General features: G+C 35.7%; 1 protein-coding gene across 2 annotated transcripts in view; it reads right to left on the bottom strand.

Annotated features, from left to right (window-relative positions):
- Positions 1-26114, bottom strand: part of PDE1A (phosphodiesterase 1A) — a 342826-nt gene that overhangs the window by 41138 nt on the left and 275574 nt on the right. For both annotated transcript variants that reach the window (XM_027866098.1, XM_027866099.1), the window contains exons 11-13: positions 16344-16425; positions 6232-6352; positions 2755-2942 (exon numbers count right to left, since the gene is read on the bottom strand). In XM_027866098.1, coding sequence (XP_027721899.1) covers positions 2755-2942; positions 6232-6352; positions 16344-16425 — 391 coding nt within the window. The remainder of the gene's footprint in view (positions 1-2754; positions 2943-6231; positions 6353-16343; positions 16426-26114) is intronic.

The raw sequence follows: 26114 nt of genomic DNA, 5'->3' as shown, positions 1-26114 counted from the left end.
AAGACAAATCCAAGGACTATATGGACACAATTACAAAACACTTTTCACACAAATAAAGATAGATCTAAATAAACTGGAGAAATATCAATCACTCATGAGTGGACCAAGACAATGTAATAAAAATGACCATTCTTCCTAAATTAATTTACTCATTCAACGCAATACCAATAAAACTACCAAAGAGTTATTTTATAGAGCTAGAAAAAATAATGACAAAATTCATATGGAAAACAAAAGGTCAAGAATATTATGGGAATCAATGAAAAAAATGTGAAGGAAGGCAGCCTAGCAGTACCAGATTTCAAACTATATTACAATTAATCATCAAAAACAATAATCAAATTATCATAATCATCAAAACATTCTGGTATTGGCTAAGAAATAGGATGATGGATCAGTGGAATTAATTAGTTACGCAATACACAGTAATAAATTATCACAGTAATCAAATGTTTGATAAACCCAAAGAGTCAAGCTTTTGGGGCAAGAACTCACCATTTGACAAAAATTGCTAGGAAAACTGGAAAATAGTTTGGCAGAAAGTAGACATAGACCAAGATCTTACAGTGTGTACCAAAATAACAAAATAACTAAATGATTTAGACATAAAGGATATATCATAAATCATATCATAAACAAATTAGGGGAGCATGGAAAAAATTACCCATTAGATGTGTGGATAAGAGAAGAGTTTATGACCAAATAAGATACAGAGAGGATCACAGGAAGTAAAATGGAAAATTTTGATTACATGAAAATAAAACGTTTTTGCAGAAACAAAACCAATGAAGCCAAAATTAGAAAGAAAACAGGAAACTGGGGAGAAATTTATTGTAAGTTTCTCTGATAAAGGCATGATATCATCCATTTAGGGGCAGATGAAGGAATTGGTGTAGTGCTAGTTCCTAGATGTGGAAGTAAAAGTAGAATCAAATGAACATAAATTGACCATAAGAATGGTAAAGTGCACATATATATAGGAAGTAAGGCCCCTGCTCATAGGAGAGTCACAGAATTCTAGTTTCATCAGTTGATAAGGAAGAAAAAGAGGGTTGGGTGTTCAAAGATGATTCGTATTTGATTTTTATATAAGAACTTGCTTCCTGCTTATCACTGTACATAATTCATACCTTGTAATTAGGTAGTTGGAACCCAAAGTACTTTGGAGCTAGCTTACACCCAGCTCGTAAGAACTGATTGTTAAATTTTCAGCATTTACACCCCAGAAATTGGTAAATGTTACAAATCAGGTTTGATTTATGATCCTGTTCATTTTTACAGGTTATTAAACATTTTCTAGAATACCATTACTTGGAACTTAACCAGTTACTATATATTGACTTTTGAGCTCTTTATTTTTTAAAAATATTTCTAATGCCTTTTGTTTTCACATACTTTTGTTCCCTTTGGAGAAAGGATAAATCATCACAAAGTTTTTTGATAATGTAAGAATTATTATATTTTAGAATTAATTAGAATGATAGCTAACAACAGTTAATGTTATTAGAATTAATTCTATTAGAATTTGCTAGGAAAATGTTCTCCCTGATAGAATACCATGACCTCTTGAGAGTTAAAATAGTATTGACCCAAAGAACAATGGAGAATTAGATGATTAGTGTCACTAGACTATGATACTTGCTAATAATGACTTATAGACAAGATAAGTTTTCCATTAATTATAGCAGCCAAGTCTTGACTATAATTTGTCTTGACTATAGTCACATCCATAACAGATAAATATAAAGGGGTAAAATATAGCACCTAGGAAATGTATGATTGGAGAAGCAAATGAGCCATTCATATAAGAGGAACAAGGGCTAACAAAAGAATAGCCTGAGTGAAGCACTTTTCCTAGTGTAAAATTCAATGACACAGAGGAAAGGATTCAGTATGTTCAATATTAATAGAGGCTCTGTGGATCACTTGGGGAGGACATGAGCAAGAACCATTCAGTGTGAGAAGAGGGTGAATAGGTTGCAATCTGTATTGCTGGAGGGAAGAACCACATCAGCGAGATCATGGATCCATTGCAGACTTGAAGTATAAACACATGAAAGTGATTTGAGAAAGATCTGCACAAGTCTATTATGACTTGGTTAACCTCATTCCCTAGATTTTTGGAATGGTAATGAGTTGATAATAACAGACATATCAGACAATACAGAAACTAGGTTTGTTGCACTGCAGTTTCCAGAGATACATTCCCAAAGTGATCAGCCAAACAGGTGATTTGGCTAAAGCAATTAGAAACATGTCAACCCCTTATGGCATATGATACAAGAAATCTTTATTTCAAATGCAAGGAACAAGTTAATCATGGAACAATAGAGCCTAGAAGGACTCCTGCCAAGGCTTAACCCAGAGTCTTCTTTCTTAAAGTCCAGTGTTCTTTCCTAATGTTAAAAGACTCTTAGAAGTACCTTCAAAAAACACAGGTATTATTGGGTCTGTATCAAGTATGCTCTTTCCTGTGGTCTAAATTTATCTCACAGAACAGCCAAACTATCCAGGGGAGTAAAAAGGGGATGGGGGGAGGTAATAAGGTAAGGAAGAGACAGAGAGACAGAGAGACAGAGACAGAAAAAACGACAGAGACAGAGAAAAAGAGAGAGAAAGAAAGAGGAAGAGAGAGACTGTTTAGTTCTAAAGAACATGAACATGTTATGACAGAGACAATAAAATAGGAAATAATCCAAAGGATTGAGGTGAGGCATCATTATAAAAAAAAAAGGTAAATGTATTCATGAATACCTTGTGCTGCTAACTCTTTCCATCTCTCTTTGTTCTGTTGAATGATGTCCACCAAGTTATTCTTAAAGCTCTTCAGGTCCACTGTTGCAAGAGAATAGTCTGAGGAATTAGACTTATCGCCTATGTTGCTTTTAACAGTTGGCCTTTTTAAAGTATCCCCAATATTTAAAGATCCAGTGTTAGGTGAGCTAAAAAGAAAAGAAAATTTGTTCAGAAATTTATTTAAAAACCTGGCAAGACCTTCCCTCACCTATCCCCCTGCCCATTCCATTTGAAATAGAGGATAGGATATGTGAAGAAGAAACCAGGAATCAAACCAGAAATTACTATTTACTGGCAAGTAGGTGACGGATTGAATGCCTGGCCTGGAGTCAGGAAGATTCATCTTCCTGAGTTCAATTCTGGCCCCAGACACTTAGTAGCTGTGTGACCCTGGGCAAGTCATTTAAACTTGTTTGCCTCAGTTTCTGCATCTGTAAAACGAGTTGGAGAAGAAAATGGAAAACCACTCCAGTATCTTTACTGAGAAATGGGGTCATGAAGAGTTGAACATGCTGAAACTCTTCAACAACAACAAGAACAACAACAACTATCTATGTATATCTATGTATATGTTGTTCCTCTCCACTGGAAAGTAAGCTCCTCCAGGGCAGGGACTGTTTTTAAATTTTTATCTTTCTAACCCTTGTGTCTAACACAATGCCTGGTACACAGCAGGTGTTTATCATACTTGCTGAATGAATCAATGAAATTCACTCAACACAAGGCAGTTGGCACAGAAAACAGGGCCACTATTGTTAGATTCTCTTTCCTTCCTCAAAAGGCAGATAGCCCTACACTCCAGCAGCTGCATATTCCAGGGCTCTCGGGGGAAGTCCAACCCTGAGAAGGTGTTGACTTTTTTAGGTGAAACAATGCTAATAACTCAATCATAGCTGGTCCAGAGCTGAACTCAGTGATGAAGGTCACCAAGCAGAGTAGCACCAGTCATATTTGGAGAAAGGAGAGGCCATTATTAAAATCCAAAGTGTCATGCTAATGGTGGTCCCATTCATGAACATTGGTTCTCCTATAAGATTCAACTCTGTGATTCTGCAAAACCTACAATTCAATTCAGCAAGTATTTGTTAACTACGGGCCAGGAATTGTCTGAGATGCTAAGGGATACAAAGAGAATAAGCAAATCGTTCCTTGTCCTCAATGAGTTTGCATTCCAGTGGGACTTGTTAAAATAGTAGACAACATCTCAGAGCTGAAAGCTAGAACTGAAGCCAACTCCATACCTGGGCCGGAGATTTCTTTATAATATTTCTATCAAGTATTCCCTTTGAAGACTTTTAGTTGTGAAAATCCCACAACTCACTGAATTAATTGATTTCACTTTTATATAGCTCTAAGTACTTTGAATTTTCTTCCATACATTAACTCTAGACAATTTTCACCCATTTTTCCTAGTTCTGTTTCTTGGTGACAAGGAGAGCAAGTCTATATCCTCTTTCACGTAACAATGTTTGAACAGTGATTCATGCTGGATCAAGATCACTCTTGATCTTCTCTTCTCTTGGCTAAATGTTCTTCATTTTCTTCTGCCTCTGAACTCATTCCAGTTTGTCAATGTCCTCTCTAAATCGTGGTTCCCCTGAATTGAACACGGGACACCAGATATAATCTGATCAGGGCAGAGGATAGAAAGACTTGTTTGGATAAAACATCAGCCCATTTGTATCATTAGGAGAATGCTGAGTGAATCTGTGAGTTGGGAAGTGAATATTCAAACATTTAAAATTATTACAATGTGCATAGATGATCATTTAAATGATATTACATTAAAATGGGCAGCTAGATGGCACAGTGGATAAGTGCTAGGTCTGAAGTTTGGAAGTCTCACATTCCTGAGTTCGAATCTGGCTTCAGACTCTAACTATCTGTGTGACCCTGGGTAAGTCACTTAACCCTGTTTGCATCAGTTTCCTCTTCTATAAAATGAGCTGAAGAACAAAATAGCAAGTCACTTCAGTATCTTTGCCAAGAAAACCCCCAAAGGGGTCACAAAAAGTTGGACAAAACTGAACAATACCATTAAAAATGAGTTTGCCAATGGAGCATTAGTTTGGAATTCTGGATGAGTTCTTAGATGAATTGAATATAGAGATATATACAAAACTCACACAACATATTCCTATTCCTTACCCATTAGATATATAATAATGGATAGGAGACATGATAAATTAAAACCCTGATGTTACCTTGTATTTGCTTATCTTTGCATATCTTACTTTCCCCTGGTAGATTGTGGCCTTCTGCGATCCATACCTTCCAAAAGTTATCTGACCCTAATAGATCAACGCTAGATGGCCACCAAACTCCCTTGCAACTTTAAACTTTGGGGGTTGTGTTTTTCAAGATAGGTGAAAGAAAAGGGGTGTGTGTGTGTGTGTGTGTGTGTGTGTAGCTTATTTTTCCATAGGCCAGAGTCTTAAGGCAGAGAGGTGGCGTAGTGGATAGAATGTTGTATTTAGTCAGGAAGACCTGAATTCAAATTTTGCCTCAGACACTAACAAGCAATGTAATTCTGGTCTAGTAAAAATCCTTCATTTTACGGATGAGGAAACTGAGACTCACTTGGCTTCAGCTTCCTCATCTGTAAAATGGCAATAATAATAACCACCACCATACTAGCACCTTCCTCAGTGAGTTGTTGTGAGGCCCAAATAAGATAATACATGTAAAGCCCTTTGCAAGTCTTAAAATACTATCTAAGTGTTAGCTTACATGTCAGTCATTTTTAAAGTAGTATGGATTCTTTTAGAGATTTAGGGAAAATATCTAGATCTGTGTTGCATCCATTTGTCAATCTTGCTAATGGAAGTTCCTTTAGAACAGGTACTATCTTATAACAGATTGTTTATAGAAGTCTCAAAACACTGAAGATGATGGATAGTTTTTGTTTAGTATTATATTACTATCAATATTTCACATTACATATTTCATGCTGTTTGGGGAAAATGAAGTATATATTTTTTGACATTTAGGAATAACTATCAGATATATTTTACCAGTCTTCTTCACAAAATACATACTTAGTCTAAACATTAAAAAATCACCAGAAATTAATCCTTTTTTAACTCCTCTTAGAAAAATACAGGATGTAGATGGTATCAGTTTTTGTCCATTACCTGTTCAAACTAGAGCAAATCATTTTTCTTCTAGGTCTCAGTTTCCCCGTCTGTAAAATGAAGGGGTTGGACTCGATGACCTCTAAGGTGTTTTTTAAGTCTATGACCCTATCACCCTATGACCTTGTGTGTGCTAATGTATTTGCCCGTGATTGCAGTTGTAGCTCTACCATATTGCCACCAGGTGGCAATGTCACATAACAAGTACCACAAGAGTTGTCCTTTTGTCTTTAGAAATAATGCTAATTGCAAATAATATTCTATTAAAACTTACAATGAAAAGGCAGGAAAAAAGTCAAACCTGTTTGCTGCAAAGGGACAATTTTCAGATTTTGTGGCTTCCTCTATAAGAGGAATAACAATTTTCTCTGTTGAATCCGTAAGAAGAGAAAATGTTGGCTCTACTATGAAATCAATGAAACCTGAGAAAAAGAAAAAAAAATGACATTGAGCTTTATACTTTCCTGGATGTTAAAGCCAATTATCCCCAAGGTTATTCTCTGACTTCTATGGGATAGCAAATATCGTTATAGAAATCAGTTCAACTGGTCCTTTACTGTGCTCTTCTACAAAATAACTTTATGGTACAGTGGAGTGAACCATTGGCCTAGGAATTAAAAGACCTGGATTTATCTCCCAGCTGGGTTACCAACTAATAGTGTGAATAAGGTGTGCTATTCAACCTCTCTGGGCCTCAGTTTTCACATTAGTAAGGTGAAGAGTATGTACTAAACTAGTGGTATCAAACATATGGCCTGCATATTTCAGGTGGCCCTCAACACTCAACAGCAGCCAGAACCAAATTAAAAGGCAACTGGGAAGTATTTAAGAAAATAAATAAAAATACAAGATATATAATATTATATTTTAAAACAAAGTCAATATTCAGCCTGCAGGGATCCTGATGTAGCAATCAGTGGCCTCTGATTCTATTTGTTTGACCCCATTGTATTAGATAATCTCTAATTTTCCTGCCAACTCTATTAATAAAATCCAATTTTAGAAATCAGGGGCAATAATTGGTACAGTGGGAACCAAACTAGATCTAGAGTCAGAGGACCTGAGTTTAAATACAAGTCTTTCACTTAATATTTAGGTGGCCACTATAAGCCTTACTCTTTAAGCCTAACTTTTCTCATCGGTAAAATGAGGGTACAGGGCTAGGTTCCCTCTAAAGTCCCTTTCAGCTCTAAATTTATGATCCTAAGTTAAATCCAACCCAAAACCAATGGTTCTCATCTTTAATACCATACTAAGATTATTCTTTTTTTAATAAAATATTTTATTTTCCCCAATTACATGTAAAAACAATTTTAACATTCCTTTTAAAAAATTGAGTTCCAAATTCTCTCCTTCTCTCCCCCCCCATTGAGAAGGCAAGTAATTTGTTATATAGGTTATACATGTGCAGTCATGAAAAACATTTCTATATTAATTGTGTTGTGGGGGGTGGGGGGAAGACCAAAACAACCCCCAAGGAAAAAAAATAGAAAGTTTTCTTTGATTTGCATTCAGCTCAGTTGCTTCTCTGGAGATATAGAGCATTTTTCATCATACGTCCTTTGAAATTGTCTTGCATCATTGTGTTGCTGAGAACAGCCAAGTCACTCACAGTTGATCACTGTATAACATTGCGGTTACTGTGTACACTGTTCTCACTTCACTTTGCATCAGTTCACGTAAGTTTTTCCAGGTTTTTCTGAAAGCATCCTGTTCATCCTTTCTTATAACACAATAGTATTCCATTACAATCATATACTATAACATTCAGCCATTTCCTAATTGATGGGCATCTGGTCAATTTCCAGTTTTTTACTATCACAAAAAAGTTGCTATAAATATTTTTGTACATATAGATTCTTTTCCTTTCTTAAAAACATCTCTTTAGGATACAGATGTAGTAGTGATATTGCTGGGTCAAAAGGTATGCACGATTTTGTAGCCCTTTGGGCAAAGTTCCAAATTACTCTCCAAAATAGTTCAATCAGTTCACAACTCCACCAACAAACAGTGCTTTATGTCCTAATTATCCCACCTCCTCTCCAACATTTGTCATTTTCTCTTTCCGTTATATTAGTCAATCTGGCAAGTGTGAGGTGGTACCCAAGAGTTGTTTTACTTTGCATTTTTCTAATCAATAGTGATTTAAAGAATTTTTATTATATGACTAAGGATAGCTTTGATTCCTTCATCTGAAAGCTGCCTGTTCATATCCTTTGACTGCTTTTCAAATGAGGAATGACTTGTATTCTTATAAATTTGACTCAGTTCTCTATAAATTTGAGAAATGAGGCCTTTATCAGAGAATTTTGCTATAAAAATTTTTCCTACAATTATGATTACTAACTTTATTTCCCTCCATTTTATTTTTCCCATTTATCCTTTTCTCTTTCCTTTCACTCTGTCTCTCCTCAAAAGTGTTTTGCTTCTGACTACTGCCTCCCTTAATCTGCCCTCCCTTCTGTCATCTCCTACTTCTCTGTAGATTTATATACCCAATTGAGTGCATATATTATTTCCTCTTTGAGCCATATCTGATGAGAGTAAGATTTGAATGCTGTCTGCTACTCCCTCCCCCATTTTCCCCTCCACTGTAAAAACTCACATCTCTTTTATGTGAGATAATTTATTCCATTCTATCTCTCCTTTCCTCCTTTTTCCAGTGCATCCCTCTTTCTTACCCCTTAATTTTATTTTTTTTAGATATCATCCCATTTTAGTCTTCCTTCTTTCCTAGTGCATTCTTCTTTTCCATCCTTTAATTTTATTTTTTATAGCATCTCATCATAGTCAACTCATACCTGTGCCCTCTTTCTATGTATACTTCTTGTAACTGTCCCAATAATATTAAAGTTCTTAAGAGTTACAAATATCATCTTCCCATGTAGAAATGTGAATAGTTTAACCTTACTGAATCCCTTATGATTTATATTTTGTTTATCTTTTTATGCTTCTCTTGAGTGTTGTATTTGAAAGTCAAATTTTCTGTTCGGCTGTGGTCTTTTCATCAGGAATGCTTGAAAGCCTTCTATTTCATTAAATAACCATTTTCCCCTGTACGATTATATTCAGTTTTGCCTGATAGGTGATTCCCGGTTGTAATCCTAGTTCCTTTGCCCTCCAGAATATCATATTCCAAGCCCTCTGCTCCTTTAATGCTGAAGCTGTTAAATGCTGTATTATCCTTATCACAGCTCCACAATATTTAAATGTTTTCTTTCTGGATGCTTGAAATCTCTTCTCCCTGACCAGAGAGCTCTTGAATTTGGCTATATCATTCTGGGGAGTTTTCATTTTAGGATGTCTTTCAGGAGATGACTAGTGGATTCTTTCAATTTCCATTTTACCCTCTGGTTATAGGATGTCAGGGCAGTTTTCCTTAATGTCTAAGCTCTTTTTTTGATCATGGTTTTCAGGTAGTACAATAATTTTAAAATTATCTCTTCTGGATCTATTTTCTAGGTCATGAGATATTTCACATTTTCTTCTATTTTTCATTCTTTTGATTTTATTTTATTGTTTCTTGATGTCTCATGGAATCATTAGGTTTCACTTGCCCAATTCTAATTTTTAAGGAATTATTTTCCTTGATGAGCTTTTGTGCCTCCTTTTCTATGTGGCCAATCCATTAAGGGGTTCTTTTCTCATTTTTTAAAAATAATTAATTAATTTTAGTTTTCAACATTCACCTTTATAAGATTTTGAGTTCTAAAGTTTTGGTTCTCTCTCTTCTCCCCCCTCTCCAAGATGGCATGCAATCTGATATAGGCTATACATTTAGAATACTATTAAACATATTTCCACATTAGTCATGCTGTGAAAGAATAATCAGAACAAAAGGGGAAAACTACAAGAAAGGAAAAAAAAAGAGAAAATAATATGCTTCAATCTGTATTCAGACTCCATAGTTCTTTCTCCAGATGTGGATAGCATTTGCCATCATGAGTCTTTTGAAATTGTCTTAGATCATTGCATTGCTCAGAAGAGCTAAGTCTATCAAAGTCAGCCATTGCACAATGTTGCTGTTACTGTGAGCAATGTTTTCCTGGTTCTGCTCACTTTACTTAGCATCAATTCATGTAAGTCTTTCCAGGATTTTTCTGAGCCCCACCTGTTCATCATTTCTTGTGGAACAATAATATTCCATTACAATCATATACTACAGATTGTTTAGGCAATCCCCAATTAATGACATCCCTTTGATTTCTAATTTTTAGCCACCACGAAAAGAGCTATTATAAATATTTTTATACATGTGGGTCCTTTTCCCTTTTTTATGATCTCTTTGGGATACAGATCTAGTAGTGACATTGCTGGATCAAAGGGTATGCACAGTTTTATAGCCCTTTGAGCATAGTTCCAAATTGCTCTCCAGAATGGTTAGATCAGTTTACAACTCCATCAACAATGCATTAGTGTTTCAATTTCCCCACATCTTCTCCAACATTTATCATTGTCCTGTTTTGTCATATTAACCAATGTGATAGGTGTGATGTGGTACCTGAGTTGTTTTCATTTGCATATCTGTGATCAATAGTGATTTAGAGCATTTTTTCATATGACTATAGATAACTTTAATTTCTTCATTTGAAAACTACCTGTTCATATCCTTTGACTGCTTATCAAATGGGGAAAGACTTGTACTCTTATAAATTTGACTCAATTCTCTATATATTTTGGAAATGAGGCCTTTATCAGAGATACTGGCTATAAAAATTGTTTCCCAGCTTTCTGCTTCCCTTCTAATCTTGGTGGCATTGACTTTGTTTGTGCAGGAGCTCTTTTCTTTAGTGAATTTTTGTACCTCTTCTTCCATTTGGCCAATTCTATTTTTTAAGGTGTTCTTCTCTTCAGTGGATTTTTGTGCCTCTTTTACCAGTTGACCTATTTTGCTTTTTAAGGTATTATTTTCTTCAGTATATTTTTGTGCCTCTTTAGCCAAATTATTGACTCTTTTTTTCATGATTTCCTTGCATCACTCTCATTTCTTTTCCCAATTTTCCTCTAACTCTCTAATTTAATTTTTAAAATCCTTTTTGAGCTCTTCTAGGAATTCTTTTTGGACTTGGGACCAATTCACATTTTTCTTTGAGGCTTTGGATAGAGCTGTTTTGACATTGTGGTTTTTCTAAGTTTGTTTTGATCTTCCCTGTCACTGTAGTAACTTTCTATGGTCAGATTCCTTTCTGTTCGTTTGTTTGCTCATTTTTCTAGCCTATTTCTTGACTTTAAACTTTATGTTAAAATTGGGATCTGCTCTCAGGATGAAGGGGGCATTCTCCCAAGCTTCAGTTTTTTCATTCTGCTTTTTCAGAGCTAGTTCTGGGGGTTTGTAAGTTTTAAGTTCTTCCAGGGTGATATGATTAAGGTGATGTGTGTTTACTCCTCTCTTGGCCTATGCTCTGGTCTGTGAGTAAACACAGGAATCCTTGTCTTCTCTGGAACTGTGACCAGGGCCCCTGTACTCCTGTGGTCACAGGCTCTAATGTACTGGTGTTCTTTCTCCTCATCCTTGTCTGGGGACTATGACCTAGAATAGTGTATGTACAATTCAAGAAAGTCCTACACCCATGCCAGCAAAGAGTTCCTTGTAATCTCCTTCTGAACAATTGTCTGACCCCCTTACCACCTGTGGCCTGAGAGCTCAGGAAGCCACTGTTGTATATCCAATCACTCCCAAGACCTGCTACTGGCTTGCTGGAGTGGGGGACTATGCTGGCATGGCCTGCACTGGACTGTGTTTGACTGTGCTCCACTCTCATCCCAATGAGACAGGCATTTCTTTTCAAGATTCTAAGTTGCCTTGGACTGGAAAATTTGTTTCACCTGTTCTTTTGTTGGTTCTTCTGCTGCAGAATTCATTTTGAGGTATTATTTTAAAGTTGTTTGGAGAGGAATTTGGGAGAGCTCAGGTGAGTGCCTGCCTTTCCTCTACCATCTTCTGGGATTATTCTTGAATGAATATTTAATCTTAACTGAGATTGAAACTTTTTTTTCCTCTCTTGCACTGGGAGGGATCAACCTCTGTATAAAATTTCTGCTGTCCATTGAGTAGAAAAAGTAATTTAGCAAAGGCTAATGTTAAAGCACCAAGTCAATGGAATAATTTAATGAGTGATGCTTCTTTCCTATGTGACAGGAATGCAACCATTCCTCCCACCTCCAACCCCAACCACAGCAGCTTGAGCCTTCTGTCAATGAGCTAATATTTCAAGTTGCTGTTTACTATTTAATGGAAGCCAAGTGTTGTTTAGTAGTGTGTAGGAGGGTTCTGTCAAATCAGGAGGGAGAATAGTAATATTTCTAGAAGACAATATTTATCATACAGCTGGGAAATGTCAGCCTTGAACAATGTCTTTTACATGTTCAAATGCTCATCAAAGGAGAAGGTGACATAGTTAGAAAATAGGGGGCATCCATCTTTACTCAGAATTTGCCACCCAAATATAGGCAGAGCATGAGACAGCAGCCTATTTCAACCTCTGCATAAATGTCAACTGATGGATCAAAGAACAAAAAGGAATTATAGTATTTTAACCCAGAGCTCCTACCACCTTGAATACCTTTGAGAGCAAACAGGCTGACTTTGGAGTGTCAAAGAAAATCTGGCCGGTGGTATTTTACAGAAGAGAATATCAGAAAATGTGCAGAACTGCCACATACCCAGATTGTTAGATAGATCATCTATTCAAAATAATTCACATTTCTATAAATTGTTTCAACAATTATGTACTTTAAAGTATGTTTTTCAAATTAAAAATGCTAAACCTTTTAATTATAATCAATACCTCTACTTCAAAGCAAAGCTATTCGATCATATGTAGGAACTATTTCATTTATTTGTTTGGGAATGTCCAAAGTCTAGCCATGTCTGGCACACAGTAGGTGCTTAATAAAAACTTGATGATTTATCGATTGATATGCAGTACTTTTTAGGTATCTCTATGCATAGATTCCTGAAGTGGGCAATACTGCCCCCTGGTGGGGTGCTGGAATGATCCAGGGGAGGCAGTAGTAGCCTTGGGTGCAAATGGGGGGCTTGGATAAAAATAAGGAGGCTGTGGAAGCATAAGGAAAGAAGAGAAGAGAAGAAAAATTTGGAAAACCATTCATGCCTCATACGTTTCATCTGTTGTATAACAGTTAAAGTCGTAGTGATTACAGTATTTTCCAAATAAACACACAAAATGCAAGTTATAACCAATCAGTAGTCAAGTTATCTGACAGGTCTTAACAAGCAAGTGTTTGCAGGCATCATGCATTGTTGGGAAGTCCAGTATGCATCAGCAGGAATATGTGTGTGTAATGACTTGTTTATAATACAATACTATATGGTTACATGATGCAATATTGCGTCATTGAAATTTCAATGCAGAAAAAATACACAAATTTAAGATAAATAATTAAATTTAAGATGCATCATTTTTAAAAATGTACATATATTTTGAAATGATGTAAATTAAAAAAAAACTATTAAAAGGTTACAGAAAGTAAATTTCCAGGGGGGTACTGGGTAATTTTTTTTAAAAAGGGTGTGGTAGTCCAAATAAGTTTGGGAATCTCTGGTAGAGACACTGTAATAATGACTAGAGTGTAGAGCTTTGAAGCAGTTTATTGTCTATATGACCCTAAGCACCTCACTTAATCTCTGCATGGTTGGGTTCAAACCCAGGCTCGCCCTATACCTGGATGACATTGGTGAAGTCACTTATCCTGTCTGGATAAGTTTAGTTCTTCTTAAGATGTAGTTAAGATAAGATTTAGTTCCTCTTCTGAAAAGCAGGAGTTTGGACTTGTTGGCCTCTAAGGTCCTTTCCAACATGAAATCTTTAATCCTGACTGGAGTTTTTGGAACATAAAACTAGGTACTACATTGTATTGACACGAATAGTGCCATGAAAAGAGTATAGAACCTTGACCAAAAAGAGCTGGATTTAGTCTGGTTTAACCATTTACTACTCGAGTAACCTTGGGAAATTCACTTAACCTCTTTCTGAACCTTATTTCCTCCTTCTGAATAGAAGTCAGCTAAGTAGAATAACAGAGAGAGTTCTGGGTGGGGAGTCAGGAAGACCTGAGTCCAAAAGTGAACTCAGATACTTGCTATTGGTGTGACCTTGGGCAAGTCATTTAACCTCTGTCTGCTTCAGTTTCACCATTGATAAGAGGCAGATAATATTAATATTGTTTGTTCTCTTGTTCCCCTTGTAAATGAAGGTGTTTTACCAAATAACCTCTTGAGTCCCTTCCAGCACTAAATACTCTGATCAATCACCCCTGGAAATTAAAATTGTTGTCAATTTGCAAGGCATGCTTGCCAGACAATCAAATTCATTTTTGTTATTTATTGAATACAATATGACTGGATCCACTCTAGTCACTTAGATATGTCCTTAATCTAGTCTACCACAGAAAGAACTTCAAAATAAACTAGTTCAAATATTGTATCTGATGCTCTAATCCATTCTCAATTGCCCCCAGGTTTTTACTTAGACTATAGGCCATACTTGCCATGTATTACCATGGTTATTACATTGATTCTGGCAGTCCTTGTCTAGGTTTTCTGTGATGTTACTTAGCAAGGTTTAAAGAAAGCAGACAAATTTAAGTAGGTCAAATACCCTCTTCCAAATTAGAAGCTGAGATAGAGGAAGAACAGTGATGTCCTGAACAAGGGATTGGTGTGGATGTTATCAAGATCATGGTTGGTAGAACTGTCCCCCACCTCAATACAGAAATATAGAACCTTAATGCTTAGAGAGAACATAGCAAGCATTTATTTTTATTAATGAAGAAGCTGAAGCCCAGAGAGGTGAAGCAACTTATGTAAAGTCATGTGATTAATTAGTAATGGAACTTGGGACCATGATCTCCTAACTTCTAGGCTAGTGAACCATAAGTACCATTCTCTCTTCTATTTCTTGCTTCCTTACTTTTTGTGGTGTATATATGTGTGTCCATCTTTTTCTTCCATTTCCCCTTTTCTGTGTCTCCTTTCCCCCCTCTTTCTTCCTGTTCCCTTGTCTACACTTTGGACTTGTCTACAGGATCAAGTAGCTCTCACTGGGGACACAGCACACATGGACAGGGAGCCAGACATGGAAGGAACATCCAAGTATCTGACAATGATCCTGTTCATCCCACATTGCAAACCAGGAGATCAGTACCACACACCAAAAGGAGAAAGGGGAAGTCAGGGAAACATCTTCCCATCATACATCTTCAGCATTGTACTACATGGTATGTAAAGGCTCAGCTACCTTTTGGAATAAATACACCTTTCAAAGATTTTTGTTTATAGGGAATTGTTTTAGGGAAAATATGATAATAAAAAAATCTTACTCAGCTAATAACAAATTAGAAAAAATATTAAGAACATTCAATATAGCATGAACATATTACTAATTACATGCTATAAGTTTTGCATTGGCTTCTCAAGTGGGTAATACCACCCCTTGGGGGCACTGGAATGATCCAGGGGACATGGCAGTAGCTTCAGGTACAATTGGGGGACACTGAATATAAATAAGCAGGCCTTGGAAGCATAAGGAAAGAAGAGAAGAAAATTTTGAAAAACCATTCGTACATGTTTCATCTGTTGTATAACAGAATTAAAGTCATAGTGATTACACTATTTTCCAAATAAACAAACAAAATACAAGTTATAATCGATTAGTAGTTAAGTCCACCAATAGGTCTTTTTTTTTTTTTTAAGGCAATTGGGGTTAAGTGACTTGCCTGGGGTCACACAGCTAGTACGTGTCAAGTGTTTGGTCTGAGGCCGGATTTGAACTCAGGTTTTCCTGACTCCAGAGCCAGTGCTCTATCCACTGGGCCACCTAGCTGCCCCCTACCAATAGGTCTTAACAAGCAAGTGTTCACAAGAGAGCCTGTTACATAATGTCGGGAAGTCTAGCATGCATTGGCAGAAATATGTATGTGTAATGACTTGTTTACAATACGATACTATATGGTTACATGATGCAATATTACATAATCAAAATTTCAATACAAATTTACAATAAATTATTAAATTTAAGATGTGTCATTTTAAATATATATATTTGTACATTTTTTGAAATGATGCAAATTAAAAAAACATTAAAGTGTTAAAGAAATTAGATTTTCAGGGGGGTACTGAATAATTTTTTTTTTAAAGGGGGCAGTAGGACAAATAAGTTTGAGAACTTCTGCAGTATAGATAATCACTCACATTTACATAGTATTTTGAAAGATTTTAGATTCCAAAACACATAAGATATGAATGCATTAGAAGTTTTTCATGCAATTTTATCCAGGGTTTTTAAGATTTCTTTATGTAGATAATTACATTTTACAGAATTGATTTTAAAATGAAAGTACACATACACATATCCCCTGCCACTGTCACCTAATACCATTTTTCAACATTACCTATTTGTGACTGGGCCACCAGGGTTGACTTGCGGTCACAAAGTGGAGAAAAGGGAAGGCCTAACTCAGCTTCCTTGTCGCCCTGTGAAAAAGAAATCTCATTAGCACAGACATATTCAGGAGAAATACTGATATTAAGGATTAAAAGGAAAAGAAACTCGAAAATTCTTGGTTCTTGCTAATGATTAGACTACATCTAAAATGACACACCGTTCATTATGTTTTAGATAATCACAGCCAGGTGCAGGGCAAAGAAATAAAGCTGGTACTTTTTTTTCCGCATTCCTTTTGGGGGGAAAAGAAAAGAAGAAAGAAGCATCAACATCTTTAGTTCTTTAGAATATTGGTTAAGTAATGTTCCTTCCTGACTGTAATAAAATAGATCTTAACTATCTGGGACTCTTTCAAATCACCACAAAATATTTCTCAGCATACTATTGAATTTGATGTTCATTTAGTAGTGCTGCCCATGAATACTGCACTGTGGTTTCTTCTTCCTGTCTGCAGTGAATCAATATACATTTATTAAGCATCTACTATATGCCAGGAGATACAATTACAAATAATGAAATAATTCCTACTCTCAAAGTACTTAAGTTATAAAGGAGGAATAAACAAGCATTCATAACTACCCACATACATATACATACATATATACGTATATATACATACACTCACATATATGCATCTGTACATATATATTCATATGTATGCATACCTATATATGAATATATACCGAATATATATAAAAAAATAAATACAATATCAGCAAGTCATAACAAAATGTAAAAAAAATTCACTTATTCTTATATATTTAAGAGGCTTCTATGTAGTAGCTTCACTATGGGATATGATTCAGACATGAATGACAATAGGACAGAGTGGATAGTCAGGAGAAGCTGGGTTCAAGTCCTATTTCCATATAATTGTATGGCCACATGCAAATTAATTAACCTCTTAGTCTCTCAGACAACCCTCTGAAACCATAAGATATAAATAATATGCTAGAGGGTTTTCTACACTGAGAGTTCCCTAGATAGGTGACCCCTTCCAAAAATTCAGAGCCTTGGCTTGACATAAAAGTGTAGAATAGGCAGGCACCTATATGATTTCATTAGTACTGAGGATGTCTCACTCTATTCTACATCAAACCAGATAAGTATGCATTCATTCATACAGACATGCTTACTTATATTCTTCCTCACAAACTTTAAAACCTAAGGTTTCATTGGAAGATCTTTATTTATTTATCTTACCACGGTGATGACTTTTTAAAAATGGAGATACTCTTTGAAGGGGTAACACTTTCATCTATTTACTTTGTTCTGGGAGTGAATCATTGGAAGGGGTCAGGGAGAATGAGAATATTAGGACACTGGGGAAGAGAATGTAGGGAAAAGGAAAAAGAACACATTTAGAAGAGACCAGAAACTGCCAAGGTCAAACTACCTCTCCTTGATGTTTTCCAGAAACCCCAACTTTAGTCTGCATTAATATGAAATGAGTTCAGAGTCATGGGTTGAATTTTTCTTGTTGTTCATTAAACTGTGTGCTGAAGGTGTGTTTGATTAAGAATTAACTTGAGGTCAAAGTGACTTCTTAAAAATAAATTATACAGCATCTCAGTGAAAAAAAGCTAATTATAAGTATTCTCAGCTTTACCTCCTTTAGCATAAATATGGCTCCATCCAGGAGATGTTGCCTAATTACTACCCATTGATCAATTCTTACCTACATTATTCATTCATTGTATTAATACTATCTACCTGTGTGCTAACCATACCACTGTCTTGTGTCTAGAAGAGCGGCAATTCCGTGAGAGCTGGTTTGAATCTCTTTTTGGAGGCTATGCTTTCCTCATTTTTATAACTTTTCGAAGAAGTGACCTGATAGCAAAGGACAAAGTGTTAAACTCTGTCTTAATAGAATTTGAAAATTTGTGCATGTGTGTGTGTGCGCACACATGTGTTTAAAATCTGAAATCTGAACATGAACACCAGCTTTGTATAAATGTAGAACAATTGAAATGTTGAAAGGAAAAATATTCCTTTAAGAAGTTATACCCTTTAATCTTTCCAGGCGTCAGTTTCCTCATCAGTAAAATGAGAGGGTATTGGATTTCTAAAGTTCCTCCCAAATCTAGCTATCATTCTATTACAATTAGCATATTAGCATTTTTTTTAAAAAATTGATATGGTGAAGGCTTATCTTTATGCTTTTTAGTGCACTGAGGCTACACTGGCTTTTCTTTCCTATTATACCCTCTTCCTGACCACTCTCCTTCTGTTAAAATTTCCCTCTTTTTTTTTTTAAATTTTTTGTGAGGCAATTGGGGTTAAATGATTTGCCTAGGGTCACACAGCTAGTGTCAAGTGTCTGAGGCTGGATTTGAACTCAGGTCCTCCTGATTCTAGGACTAGTGTTCTATCCACTGCGCCACCTAGCTACCCCGCAAAATTTCTCTTTTCTTTCATGTCTCAGTTTAGGATTTACTTTTACCATGAAGCCATCTCCAAATATCTACATACAAAATGTTCTCCCCCTCCTTAAGGCAATTTGTCCAAATTCATCCTTTAGCTTGATCACATTTTTCCTTGTGCCATACTTATTTGTTTACATGTTACATTTCCCATGAGTCTGTAAGTTCCCCAAGGGACTGCCATTTTCCTTTTTGTACACCCAAGACCTAACATGATGTCTTGTATTTAGTAGGCATTTAATAAACTTTTGCTGAATTGACTTGACTTTTACTTAGAATTGCAAACTTTTCTGGTGAGTATTGGCATTCTATATTATTTTTATTATCAAAGACTGTGAGGAATATATATATGTATATATATATATGCCTATGTGTATAAATGCATATAGATACACATAAGATTTATGTATATATTTATGTGTATGTGTGTGCTACCTGGGAATATGGAGGTGAAAAGCAATACAGTCCCTGTCTTCAAGAAATTTATGATAATAAAAACTCGCATTTATAAAGAACCTTTAAGTTTATGTCATCATCATAAGGACCCTTTGAATTAGGTAATAACAAGGATTATCCCCTCTATATTACAGATGAGGAAAAGGCTCAAAGTGATTTGCCCAGGCTTACATGGCTAGTAAACATTGGAGCCAAGATCAAACTCAAGTCTCTCTTGACTCCAAGTTGAGTTTAAGGTCTATATTACTATGCTGTCTCTCTAACCTAATAAAAAGGACACAACTGGGAGGCAAATAATTATGGCACAAGGGATAATATGATGAGGAAAAAAAGTCCAGATAAAGCATTATGATAAATTTGATCACTTTTACTGGTGGGATGAGGGAATGCTCCCTGAAGGAGGTGGTCTTGAAAGAAAAGAGGTTTTTCTAGTGGTGGAAATAAAATAAAGAGTATATTCTTGGCATGGAGGATAATTTGCAGAAATGAATGCAGGAAAAACTGTCCATTTTTAAAGACTTGGAGCTTAATTATACTGTTAAAAATAATTATAGAGATTTAGAGAGTTAGATAATATCTTCCTAGTTCTCTAGCCTAACTTCCTCAATTATCTTTGCATGAATTCCCTCTAGTACATCCCAATAAGCTGAATACCAACCTCTGCTTGAAAGTTTCAGGGAGGGTCAGCTAGGTGGTGCAGTGGATAGAGCACCGGCCCTGAAGTCAGGAGGACCTGAGTTCAAATCCAGCCTCAAACAAAACATTTGACACTTATTAGCTGTGTGACCTTGGGCAAGTCACTTAGCCCCAACTGCCTAATTAAAAAAAAGAAAGAAAAAAGAAAGTTTCAGGGAACTCAGGCAGGGAAGTCATTACTTTAACCCAAGTCAGGCCACCAACTCAGGCCACCAACTCTCTTGGTTAGCAAAAGGACACAGCAACAACAAAAATGGGGTTTGGAAATGTCTAGGCCTTTTCTACCTCTGGGCATATGCCAGAACCATTTGCTTGTCTTTTAAGGCATACCTGATATTCTGCCTTGGATTAGCATTATTTTGGTAGGTTTATAGTTGTTTATTTTCTTTTATGATGTATTTTTGGTCACACTTATGATTTACTTGGTACCAATGCTTTAACCTCCAATTACAGCATTGTTTCCATGAGAAAACAGAGGCCTATTTAGAACCACTCTTTGATGAAGGTTTTAGCCAAACATTACAGATAAAAGCAGGGCCTGCAGGTGGACATGTTTAGGCTAAAATCATTCTTTCTGCCTGCTTTTCCAATTATTTTAAACTTTCAATTGTTAGCATCGAGCTTGCTTCTAAACAAATCTTTCTGAAACTTTTCTCCACCTGTATATAGGACACAAAATAGCTGATTGAAAATTGCAAAATACACCCTTTCCATTTGGTGTAAATAGTGCCAAAGAGAGTGATGTGATACAAATTGTCAATAAACTGAAGGGTCTTTTTTCTCCCACTGCATTAACTGAATTGCCTGGTTGTTTCAGAATATTGTCAGCATAGTATGCCCAATCAAGAAGATAAATAGAGACAAATATCTCCCAGCTTTCTTTTCCAGACCATTCTTAGCTTTGCTAATATGTCTACTTCTGCATTTTTTGAGCTAAATGAGTGAGTTCTTTAAACTCACCTTGAGCTTTCAGTGGGCATTACCCTGGAAGGATCTTTTGACTTTGGTACTTTGTACCAAACATAGCTTATTTCTCAGTATAGGGAAATGGTAAAGTAAGCCTGCCCACTTCCCCATCAGCTGTTTCCTCCAGTCAGATCCCAAAATGACTGGAACTTTGAATTTTGGAACAAATTTGGATTCAAATTGTGAAAGCATATCATCTCCGCCTACAAATCTCAGGCTGACTTCAAAGGATGCCTATCAAACATCTGGAGTGAAGAAGGGCCATGAAACTGAAGCTGGCTTATTCAGATGCCAGGAATTTAATTAGCACTTGTTTCCTCTTTGGAAGGTCATTCTTTTATTGGAAATTGTAAAACAAAGCCCATCTTATTATCTATACAGACTACTCAACAGACTGGATATTGGTTAAAAAAGAACTGATTTATGAGGATTGACCTTTCCCCTCTCATTCCCCCCAGTTCTTGCTGGAGGTTATTTCATTTTGCTCCCCATAAAACTAAATCCTACAAAAAAACACAGGGTAGGTTTATTGCTGTTGAAACTTGGCACTAAGTTGTATCTGCCTTGAGCTCAGATGCTACTTGCTATATAAGGTCCTTTTTAATTTCAATATACAATGTCCCTCACCAAGCACCTTGAGGGCAGGAACTATTTCTCTTTTGCCTTTTGTATCCCTAGAAGCTAGTACAGTGCCTTTTAGCTAGTAGGCACTTACAGTTATTGAATCAAATTGCCTAAATCACCAGTCTTGGGTATCTCTAATTTAGATAATAAGTCTATTGAACATCAAGTCTACCAATATTTTCAGTAGAATACCAAGGAAAAGTTGGTGTACAATGTTTTTTGAAAAGGACATTGTGACCATGCTCTGATTGTAACATGACCATTCTTTCCCCACTACTCTTAAAGTTCACATTCTATGTTACCATTGGTCACCAAAAACATCAAACAGACATGACATTTTTCTTTGCAAGTATTGGCCTATGGTGCTTTTTCCACTAGTTCTTTGTGTCAGGTTTAAAATAGATGTGGAGGATTTAAAACATTTAGTCTCCAAAATATGCCAAGTATCTCAAAATTAGCTTTCTTTTACCAAGAAGTACAATTTGAGGGCTTGCTTTTGCTGCGTTTTCATTTTTCAAGATTTGGCAGCTGGATCATAAGCACTCATAGCATGGAGCTGAAGGCAATGATGACACTTAGGATAGTCTTGTTCCAAATTCTTTTTGTGAGCAAAATTTGAGTATTGTAACAATGCATTGAGGTTTTATGTGAAACACCAAGAGAATGACTGATCACAAAACAGCTGACCTTTGTAGAGTGCTTTTTATGCACAGAACACTTTGCATATTATCTCTCTTAATTTTCATGACGAATTTGAGGGATATAGTCCAAGTACTGAGTATTGTTATCCACATTTTTATAAATAAGGAAAATGAGGTTCATGAGGTCAAATAATTTGTCAGTGTCACACAGCTTGCAAATGTCAAATCTAAGAGTTGAAACCATGTCTTCTGGCTCCAAAGAGTGCTCTTTTCCCCATCCTATCTGCCATCTTTAAATTGCTTCATAAAAGTGTAATCTCAGTTTTCTTGGATCAATAAACCAGCTATCTGTACTCAGATTATAATAACTACATTTTGTTCTGTGATTATCAGCCCTGTAGATCTTTTGAACTGATTGGAATAAAGCACAAGAAACTACTTATAATGATGGGAGAACTAATGTGTTGTCTCCATGGAAATCTGACAAGTCAACCAAGCTAATAATAGCAGCAACTTACATTTGCATTAGTGCATTATAGTTTACAAGGAACTTTTATTACTAAATCCTGTGAGTTGGATAGTTCAGACGTTATTATTCCCATTTAATAGATGAAAAAGTTATTGTACAAAGGTTAAGAGACCTGTAAGAGTTTGTACTCCACAGTAAATGGTAGAAATAGGTCTTTTACTCAGGTATTCTGACCCAAAGAACTGTTTACTATACCATACCATACTATGCTTCTACAAATCCAGAGTTAGGCATACCACCAATGAAACTATGAACTTTGATGACACAAAGGGGTTTTCATATTTCCAAAAGAAACTAGATGATTGATTCTTCTTTGGAAACTTGGCCATGGTACCCAAGAATTATTTTGGGTATCACATAATTCACCATGTTTCTTTAACCTCTGAATCTTTTTGACACTGGAGGTTATATTTTGGTAAAATTATTAAAAGGAGAAATTTGTTTTTATGTAAATGAATGTAGCAATTGAAAATAACAAATGATTCATCTCTGATTTTACATTATCCTGCCTTGACTACATTTATTTTCTTGAAGGTGCTTTATAAGTGTTTCACTTTCACAAATTTGTGTTCTTGCAGGACTGCTGTGATATAAGGTTACTATAAAAAATCCATGTCCCAGAGCAGTTTGTTTATAATCTAATTGAATTTCACAGCTGAAAGGATGAGGCAATCCCAACAAAGAATGTACTTTTAGTGTGTTTATTAACAGAATTTATTGAAGTAGATTGTGAATATTTCAGTACTTTTCCTGGACTTCTCACTTTGCTGTCATTTGGGTATTCTAAAGTTGGTTTTATATTCCCTAGTGCTTCTGAGGTTGTCCATTTCTGACCTTTCTTGGGCTATACAATTGCTTCCCACTGTCCCTAGAGTTCTTTAAAATTATCATTTCTTTTTACACTAAGTGGCACCATCTGATGGATGCAGATCACCTGACCTTTCAAGGTCTCATGATGCCAAACCCATTCAATAATATAACCTTGCCTATTTTTGGTAAAAGCATCAGATGTACTATTTGTCATTCTTTAAGAGCACAAAAGGTTCTGAGTGCACTGCTGAATAGTTCCTCCTCTAATATGTAATTTAAATATCAGTGTCTGTGTTGTCTGGGAGTTAGATGATCACCTCTCTAGAAAACTGAAGACTCAAATGAAGAACCTCAGAAATGTATGGCCTTATTTGATTTAACCAATTGTTTACCTAATTTCCTAATGTTAGTTTTTTTCAAATGTCTTAAGCAGTAACTTTATTTTCAGTTTTAAGCCAATAAGTGTAAAGGAAAGTCAAAGCCAGAGCAACACAATGAATTATGTAGCCTCTCTCCTAATGACCACTAGCATTTGTTGGGCAGTTAGGTGGTGCAATAGTTAAAGCATTGGACTTAGAGTCAGAAAGACTTGAGTTCAAACCCTGCCATAAATGCTTACTAACTGGGACTCTAGGCAAGTCACTTAACTACTGCTTGTCTCAGTTTTTTCAATTGGAAAATGGGGATCATAATTGTACCTACCTCCCAGGATCAAATGAGATAATATTTGTAAATCATTTAACTGATCCCTGGCACATAGTAGACACTTAGTAAATGCTTGTTTCTTTCCTTCCTTCTTTCCTTCCTTCCTTCCCACATTTACTCAGGAATCATGAATAAAGTGTTGAGAAAGATGAGTTCAAATCCAGCTTTAGACATTTACTAGCTGTGTAACTCTGTTTAAGTCACTTAACTGCTTTCTGCCTCAGTTTCCTGTTGTGTAAAATGGGGATTATAATGGCACCTACTTCTCAGGGTTGCTTTTTTTTTTAAGATTAAATGCAATGATATTTGTAAAGCACTCAGCACACCTGGCACATAATAGGTGCTTAATAAATGTTAGTTTCCTTCCCTATCTATATTTATTTTGTGCATAATTTGTATATGCTTATATATTTCTTTTTCCCCCATTCTGATGGAATATAAGTTCCTTGAGGGCAGAGACTATTTTATCTCTCTCTCTATTTACCCCTAGTGTCTGGAACATAGCAGACATTTAATGAAATTTAAATTTGATTAATTGGACTTGGCAGAAAATAAATTTGTTTACTTAGTCCTCAATTTTCTCATATTTGTTTTAATTAAGTCTATTTTAGCTTTAATCTTGTCTAAGATCATAACTGCTACCCTCACTTTTTTTTGCCTCAGCTGAAGCATAATAAATTCTACTCCAGTCCTTTATTTTTATTCTATGTGTATCTCTCATTTTAAACGTGCTTCTTTTAAACAACATATTGTTGGATTCTGGTTTTTAATCCGTTCTGCTATTCATTTCTATTTTATGGGTAAGTTCATCCCATTCACATTCAAAGTTACAATTACTAGTTGTAATTGTACCTCCATCCTATTTTCCTCACTCTTTGTCCTTCTCTCCCTCTTTTTACCCTATGCCTCCTCAAAAGTCTAATTTACTTCTAACCACCACCTCCCTAATTCTCATCCATTCTAAGAATCCCTCTCTTAAGCTCTCCCCTTACCCTCCTATTTCTTGATCTGCACTCTTCAAATGCCCATTATGACTAGTTTTATTCAATATTGTATTAGAAATGCTAGCAATAGCAATAAGAGAAGAAAAAGAAATGGAAGGAATCAGAATGGGCAATGAGGCAATAAAACTATCTCTTTTTGCAGATAAGATGGTATATTTGGAAAATCCTAGAGTCAACTAAAAAGTTAATTTAAACAATAATTTTAGCAAAGTAGCAGGATATAATATAAACCCACATAAATTATCAGCTTTTCTGTTTATCACCAACAAAATCCTGCAAGAAGAAATAGTAAGAGAAGCAGTTAGGTGGCACAGTGGCTAGAGCTCTGGCCTTGGAGTCAGGAAGACCTGAGTTCAAATCCTGCCTCAGACACTTGACACTTACTAGCTGTGTGACCCTGGGAAAGTCACTTAACCCTGACTGACTCATCAAAAAGCAAAAAAAAAAAAAAAGTAAGAAATACCTCATTTAAAATAATTGTAGACAGTATAATATACCTGGAAGTATCCCTGCCAAGACAAGCCCAGCAACTACATGAACATAAGTATAAAACACTTTTTATACAAATAAAGTCAGATTTTAAATAATTGGAGAAATATTGCTTGTTCATGGGTAAGCAGAGCCAATATAATAAAAATGACAATTCTACCTACACTAATCTACTTATTCAATGTAATTCCAGTTAAATTACCAAAAAATAGTTTTATTGAGTTAGAAAAAAATAACAATTTATTTGGGAGAAGCAAAACGTCAAGAATATCAAAGGAATTAACAAAAAAAGTGTGAAGGAAGGAGGCTCAGCAGTACCAGATTTTAAACTACACTATAAAGCAGTAAATATCAAAACTATCTTCGACTGGC

Source organism: Vombatus ursinus, unplaced genomic scaffold, assembly GCF_900497805.2.
Source record: "Vombatus ursinus unplaced genomic scaffold, bare-nosed wombat genome assembly UNPS02014779.1, whole genome shotgun sequence".
Lineage (NCBI taxonomy): Eukaryota > Metazoa > Chordata > Mammalia > Diprotodontia > Vombatidae > Vombatus > Vombatus ursinus.
The sequence above is the reverse complement of the archived record's forward strand: the minus strand, read 5'-3'. Positions and strand labels throughout refer to the sequence as shown.